Source organism: Micromesistius poutassou, assembly GCF_964030765.1.
Source record: "Micromesistius poutassou genome assembly, chromosome: 14".
In the NCBI taxonomy this organism is placed as follows: domain Eukaryota; kingdom Metazoa; phylum Chordata; class Actinopteri; order Gadiformes; family Gadidae; genus Micromesistius; species Micromesistius poutassou.
The window spans coordinates 2,329,644-2,337,600 of record NC_140284.1 but is presented as its reverse complement, the minus strand read 5'-3'; the positions used below and the strand labels follow the sequence as shown (position 1 = coordinate 2,337,600).

General features: G+C 45.8%; 1 protein-coding gene across 1 annotated transcript; it reads right to left on the bottom strand.

Moving 5' to 3' along the window:
• Positions 1–3,826: 3,826 nt before the first annotated feature.
• Positions 3,827–7,277, bottom strand: en1a (engrailed homeobox 1a; the record flags this gene model as incomplete). Its single annotated transcript, XM_084478045.1, has 2 exons — positions 3,827–4,146; positions 6,704–7,277. 2 exons carry the CDS (start codon positions 7,275–7,277, stop codon positions 3,827–3,829), a joined length of 894 nt encoding a protein of 297 aa, XP_084334171.1.
• Between the last annotated feature and the right edge of the window lie 680 nt (positions 7,278–7,957).

The window sequence follows — 7,957 nt, the reverse complement described above, 5'->3', positions numbered from 1 at the left end:
ACCAGCCCCTCCTCCCGGGGAAGTGGGCCGCATCTCGGCGGCAGAAGCACGAGCCGGAGCCGGTGGCCCGCGCATGGCTCATCCCCGGGATCAGACGACCTCCAGGCCGGACTGTGAGATAGTTGGAGGGCGTCGTCTGGGAGACATGTGCACTCGATAAGCGCTCGCCGATAATTATACAGTCGGCCTATTACCGGGACGGTGTCTGGGAATCGAAAACTGACACGACTACACGCTGCGTCAGCATTCTTTACACAAATGTGGCGCTACATATATATGTGTGTATATATATATATATATATATATATATATATATATATATATATTATATATACGTGGTATATATGGCTTTGAATTGGCATATGCCTACATTCTAATGTTGAAGCAGTTTTTAAGGAAACTGGGAAAAAAAAAAACGAAAAGTAAAACTTGAGAAGATAAATCTATACCGAAAACAGCCTACGTTGTTTTTAGGCCGGCTATTTATTGTGGTTTGTTTTCATTCTACCTCATTTTTTTTCTTCTCTATTCCGACCTATTTTATACAAGTGTTGATGTTTTATCGTTTCAAAGGCATTCGCAAATTAAACACACACCAACAAACAAATACACACAAGAGAACAGAAGGAAAACAAAGCAATCAAAATCATAGGACGTTATAGATAGATAGGTTATAGATAGTTATAGATTGATAGGTTATAGATAGTTATAGATAGATAGGTTTTATATGACTACATGTCACTTCCAGAGCGCGGGGCTGTCTGAGGTCTGGCGATCATCCACCTGACTCCAACTGTGTGTTCTTAAAGTCTGTGGGGGGACTGATTAGGCCTATAAGATTCGTTTTCGTTGCTTTTTCTGCGAAAACACCCTGGATAACCAGCCCATAATGATTGGACCTCAGTCTAATTAATCAAACTAATAGGAACTTTCATGGGACGTCCTTTTTCTATAAGGGATATTTTTTTTCTAGCAACTTTTCGAAGAACTAGGGTACTTTTTTTTCGTTTTCTTTTCTATTTCGATCTAAATAATGTTATTATGCATAAGATATGCATACACAAAAATGTATTTGAATGCGCGTGTCAGGATAACACGTGTCGCTGCTTCTCCCGGACGGCCAGAGGGAATTGGCGATGCGTTGTTCTGCTTAAGGCTGCTTGGAGCTCTGGTTCCACTACAGGCCGACCCAAGTGGTTTAGGAAATGCACTTATATTACTCTATTACCCACCAACTTACTCACCAACAAAACATCCACTCCCATTGCCGTGAGGAGCACACGCACATACACATACATATTTACACACTTTCACTTACTCTGTGTCTCTCTCTCTCTCCCTCTTTCTCTCTCTCTCTCTCTCTGTCAAACACACACACACACACACACACACACACACACACACACACACACACACACACACACACACACACACACACGCACGCACACACACACACACACACACACACACACACACACACACACACACACACACACACACACACACACACACACACACACGCCAAGGCCGATATGAACCATTTAAAAGACTTCCGATAAAAGATGATCATGTCAATTGTTATTAGTTTGTGGGGGTTTTGTTCAATATTGAAAACAAATATTTATTTTATAAGGTCAGCTTGAAAAATTGTAATATTGCAATAGTGAAATGATTTGTGCATACATTATAACCTATTGTAGTCAGATGTGATAGCTAATATATACGGATACCTTCATTTAGGATACAACTGACCTAAAACACGACAAGACTGGACATAATGATATACTCATCACTTCAAACGTTACTATTATTGTTAAAAAGTGATATAATGGATGTATTAAAAAGGATTTCCTATCGGTCTCCATGGGGACCGCACGGGCCTCGCCGTGACCTTGAGATCGGGCGCGCGCGCGCGTGACCTCGCGACCTCTCCGTCCGCGTGCACCGCGGTTCACGTGTGCGACAGCCGTGCTGTCTTTGATACCGGGAGAGGGAAAGCAGGATACTACCATGTTATTATGTGCTATATTTCGACATTTACAGAGTCGGGTGAAATGAGTGAACACAGGAGAGAGACGCGGGTTGCCCTGCGAGGCAATTTCATGCTCTGCAACCTTTTCAACAGCCCAGATATCGCTGCGTCTCGCTGGATAAATCCCCTGCATTTCAGATTATTATTTTTTTTTCCACATGAATATGGATTCAGTTGTCCCACTCACTGAACCAACGAGCTGCGAACCCAAATACAAGATCACAGTGGCGCGCCGCGCGTGCACACTCCGGTTCTTAATTAAAATTGATCAGAACTGAAGGAGCGCGCGCGCGGGGCTTCTTGTATAACTCAGACAGAGACAGAGGAGGAGAGGGAAAAAAATAATAACCCATCCGCATGTTTCCTATTTTTTTTCAATATAAAAGTTTTTTTATTTGGAAACATGGTTAAAATGTACATCATATATTCTTCCCGCACCATCTTCAGATATCGGCTCTCGTGACGCCGCGTGAGCCGTCGAGGGTCCAATACCGACAGAGTCTGTGGCCCCAGAGGGACAGGCCTGGACTTCAAAAATAAACGGGTCGTCACAATAAAGGACGGACGCGATGTTTTGCACATCAGATTGTGTGTGTGTGTGTGTGTGTGTGTGTGTGTGTGTGTGTGTGTGTGTGTGTGTGTGTGTGTGTGTGTGTGTGTGTGTGTGTGTGTGTGTGTGTGTGGGGGGGGGGGGGGGGGGGGGGGGGTAGTGATGGGGTGGCCGTGTTTCCCCCCCAACATGTTTCAGCGCCAGTTATAACGAAGGCACCAACTACACACCGAGACACACCGGCCTGTGAGGGTTTGAGGGTTCATCGGAGAGGGGCCTGCTACTGGACGGGACCGATAGCCTATCGAAGGTTTCTAAAGGAACCCCGTGCGACCGCTCCGTCCATCCGAACCATCTCCCCCTCTTGGAGACCAGGAGCAGGCTGCGGTGTACATCAGCTCACCAACACTGGTGTGAAGGCGCTCTCGTTTCTTCGCTGCCAAACACTTGTGGAATGCAACGTTAGAGCGTCCAGACGAGGTGTTTTATTCTCTCGGGGCCACGGGCCCCCGGCCCCCCGGGTGCTCGATGGAGGCTGGTTGGAGGCTCGCATCAACAAACGAAAAGCCAGTATATGATTATAGATATAGGACTATGAGTTGGTGGGTTTTGGAGGGTGTGTGTGTGTAGTGTGTAGTGTGTAGTGTGTAGTGTGTGTGTGTGTGTGTGTGTGTGTGTGTGTGTGTGTGTGTGTGTGTGTGTGTGTGTGTGTGTGTGTGTGAGGGGGGGGGGGGGGGGCTTCAGTGCTGATTGTTACGCCAACTCATAACTCAAGAAGGAGGAATCGGCTAACCGAGATCATCAAAAGGTCCTTTTTTTTCCCAGGCTTTGTTTTCCAATAAAATCTTTGGTTTGTGGTGTCAGGTCACACGAGTCCCTTTAGTCAGTTTGTTCACGAGTTCACAAAACAGTAGACCTATAAGATATTCAACCTTTTTTTTCAAAGGTAGTATGGCGTGAGACGGCCCTCCCATACTGTTTAATTAAATTAGATATATACAATGTACACAGTCCCCTAATTGGCGAGGGATCTTCCACCGCGGCACGCGTGCGCGGTGGCCTATGGGCAAACGTTTTACCCAATTCACACCTAATTGCAGCCCACGCGGGTCGAGGCCTGATGAACGGAGACCTCTTCATTACAGCAGCCCAGATGATCACCGGGCCCGCAGTAACTTCTACTGTTCATAAAAAAGGCGATTTCAAGGGCTGCGATTCTTGCAGCATTGTCAAGATAAAACCCACTAGTCGCTCTCCTCCTTGTCTTCCTGTATGGTGGTGGTGGAGTGGTTGTACAATCCTTGCGCCATGAGCTGCAGCGCCAGGCCGTTCTTGAAGCCGCTCGCCTTTTTAATTTTAGCTCTCTTGTTCTGGAACCAGATCTTGATCTGCGACTCGTTGAGGCTGAGCTCCTGGGCCAGGGACTGCCTCCGCTGCTCCGTGATGTAGCGGTTGGCCTGGAACTCCGTCTTCAGCCGCTGCAGCTGCTCGGCCGTGAAGGCCGTCCGCGGCCGCTTGTCCTCCTTCTCGTTTTTCGTCTTTTTCAATTTCCGTGTCCTTGGACCTACAGTAGGAGCGATAGTAAAAACGACAATATAAATATACAAGGATAGCGACTATTGTTGCATCTGTAGGCCACGACGCTGGAAAGGACGCATCGCCGGGACCTTGTTTGTACGTGTTCTACTAAAAATAGGCTAAACCAAAAACCAAACACAGATATTAATAGGCTATGTTCATACAATAGAATTCGGATAATAACAACACACATCTATCTATCTTAACTATCACTGTAATTACAATAATAACATCAATAGTGCAATGTGAAAACATATATAAGCTTAATAATTTAAATAAGAACAATTTTAGATTATTATTATTATTATATTATTATCATCATTATTCATAATAATAATAATAATAATAAAAACAATAATAACAATAATAATAATAATATCAATGATAATTTATAGTTGATAATTGATCCTTCATAATTAATGATTATCATTGTTAACTATAGCCCACTTTGGATGTGTTTCCAGGTAATCTGAGGCTGTTTTATAGGCGTAAAAACCACAGTCCATATCTTATTTGCAGGCTACTTTAACTATTTGTAGCTATATTTAACATAACAATAAATATGCATTTTCTGGGACACAAGCAAGACCTCCTAGATCAACGTGTCGGCCTGTCGGCTTCCGTCATCGGATCAGGACAGCCTCTGATAGCTCCGTTTAATCCCCGATACACAGAGACCGACCTGTTTGTTATTGTGCCACGACGTGACCCAGTCAACCAAAACACGCGAGGGCTGACGCTTCTTTTAATTACCGCGAGAGTCACCGCACACGACTACTAGGTCACCTAGGCTACATACCGTTCTGAATATTATTCAGAACGGGCTCAAGACTTTGAGCTCGAGATATTCACATTTTGATTAAACTCACTTAGCACCTTTTGATTAAAAAACAGTTGCACTTTTCTTTTTGCCTCGATTTCAAATAAAAGTGAAATTGTAAATTAAACAAATCCCCCGCTTACAATAGGCCTATGTCTGTTATATTATGTTTCAGTTCCTATCGGGACTGTAAGCCAACCTTTGTTCTTTAGAAAATATCATAGGCCTGCAGGAGGTAAAAATGTCATTGGGGTGGATGCAATTTAGTAAATACTAAATACCCATTGTGGCCAAGTGAAAATTAATTTGCAGTAGGCATATGACGTTTGTTAAATGACAACAATATTTGGGTAATTAAAGAAATAGCCTAGGCCAAATGTAATTTACTAATTGTATTTTTTCTAATACAATGCAGAGATTTGACTGTATTTGAATATGTTATGTTTTTATATTAAAAAAAATAAAAGATAACAACCGAAATATCTCTGATTTCATATTTAGATTTTGTAATATTGATATTTTTCAATGATTAGACCGAGCAAAATACTATCATGCCATAAGGCACCAATTATCCACGGTGCTTTAATAAATTCAAAATGTCGTCCCAGCTGAGGCTCTGTCGGTTGATGTTATTTCTCTTTTATTTGAACGTGTTCGTGTTTCTCCGTTCATGTGAACGTAGCCGCTCTGTGCGTTCGCTCATTGAGGAGATGGTAAAACACCAACGTTTTCATAATTGAAACACCACGTCACGGCCTATAGTCTACCGTAAACATAACGTGCAACTCACTGGCAGAATGTCTTCAGGACTAACAGAAGGCTTTTTTTCAGGAATATGTCAAACTAGGCTGACACGGAAAACCTTTTATATCAAACACTGCACAGCTGAATGCTTGGTTCTGTTAGATGAATAGATGAACTCTCCTGAACGCAACAACACCTTTCAACTGCAGCTAAGCTGCACATATGGCCCAACTCTCAATGAGACTCGCATGGCTCATAACGTTCAACTAATTTAATATTATCATTTCATATTATTAGTTAATATTAAGATAGCCAGTCCGCATACGTTTTTGCCTACAGTTGAATCTCTATAGATAAATATTTGATTGCATCCAACATAATCCTAAACAGGGCAAATTCAAATACAATGTATGCCTACCCAAGCGAGATAATATAATATTTTTTTGCAGGCTTACGAATATAAATATTTGGATATGATTAAAAATAAAGGCATAGGCCTATCTTTTTCTGTAGTCTATTAATTGCAACACAATCCATTTTTTCGACTGTTTGTTTTTTCACCTCAAAACTCGGCGCAATAAATAGGCTATAGATATAGCCAACCTAACTATAGGGTCTACATTTATAAAATAGGCTAGGCCTAGATAAAAAAAATACAACTCTTAAGATAAAATACAGAACTATCCAAATAGTTAAAGCAAGAATACGCGTCCCACTGCTCACTAAACCAACACACAAACTAAACCAAAGGAAAGGCCTCGGCTCCATATAGCGGTTTATACCGGTCACCACACCGCAGAGCCACTTAGAGTTCGTTGTTCATTAACTCTCGTCTTGTTGTTCATAAACTCTCGTCTTGTTGTTCATAAACTCTCGTCTTGTTGTTGTTCATAAACTCTCGTCTTGTTGTTGTTCATAACTCTCGTCTTGTTGTTGTTCATAACTCTCGTCTTGTTGTTGTTCATAACTCTCGTCTTACCAGATGACGGCCGGTCCGAATAGCGCGTGCAGTAGACCCACGCGGGCCACAGCAGCGGCTGCGTCTCGGGCGTGGGGGTCGTAGTGCCGCCGGTCCCGTTCAGGACCACCGAGGAGGAGGACGTGGTGTCCCCGAACTTCGCGCCGCCTCCCCCGCCTCCTCCCCCGTCACCGCCGCCTCCCGAGCCGTCCTCCGCCGCGGAGCCCGAGCTCTTCTTGGGACTCGGCGACAGCGCCAGGGACGAGGCGGCGGAGGACGAGGAGGTGCTGTCGCTGCTGCAGTTGGAGTCCTGGCACGGGGTGCCCGGGTGCGCCGGTCGGACCACGGGGAGACCGACCGACCCCCGCTCCCGGTCCCGGTCCCGGTCCCGACTCGAGCTCTGCGCGCGTTCCCTGGCGAGCTCCTTCTTGCAGCCGAAGTCCGGCCTCAGGATGTTGTCGATGAAGAAGTTGGTGGTCCTGCTGTGGGCCTGCTGGGCGGCCTGGAGCGGCAGGATGGGCGGCGAGGGGAGGCTGGGAGAGGGGCTCTCCGCGCCGCTGCTGTCCGGACTGTTAGCGTCCCGCGGTTCCTCCATCACGGGGGCGTTCTCGAGACGGGCTCCGAGTCAGTCCACGCTCGTCGTCCACTTGTTGGGGGGCGGCTGCAGTTGTATCCAGTAACAGTTCTACAAAAAACCGCCGACGGCTCGACCACTAAAAAAAAACTATAGTTATTCTCCCATCTATAGATATTATGATGCGTTGTTTTTTTGTGTTTTAAACTGGTGACATCCCGCGTGCGTGTCGCGCCGCTGTGTCATGATGCCGTCGACTTCACTCAACACCGACCACGGCACTATACCACGGCGCGCTCTGCTCCGCTCTGCTCGCTTCCCGTGCCGTGCAGCAGCACCGCTGTATGACAGCGAGACGTTTCCCGAGCCTTCACATCACACATCACCCCCCCCCCCCCCACCCCCACCCCCCCCTAACACACACACACACACACACACACACACACACACACACACACACACACACACACACACACACACACACACACACACACACACACACACACACACACACACACACACCACCAACCCGAGGTGCACAAGGAACACGTTAGAGGCAGAGCGGACCAATCGCTGCCCGGGACACTTCTGGATGTGGGTGACGACGTCCAATAACGTCACGCGTCTCTGAGCAACAGGAGCGCCTGCGAGGAGGTTCACAGAAACCCGAGGAAGAGATGATCACTGCTTACGTGCCTTCA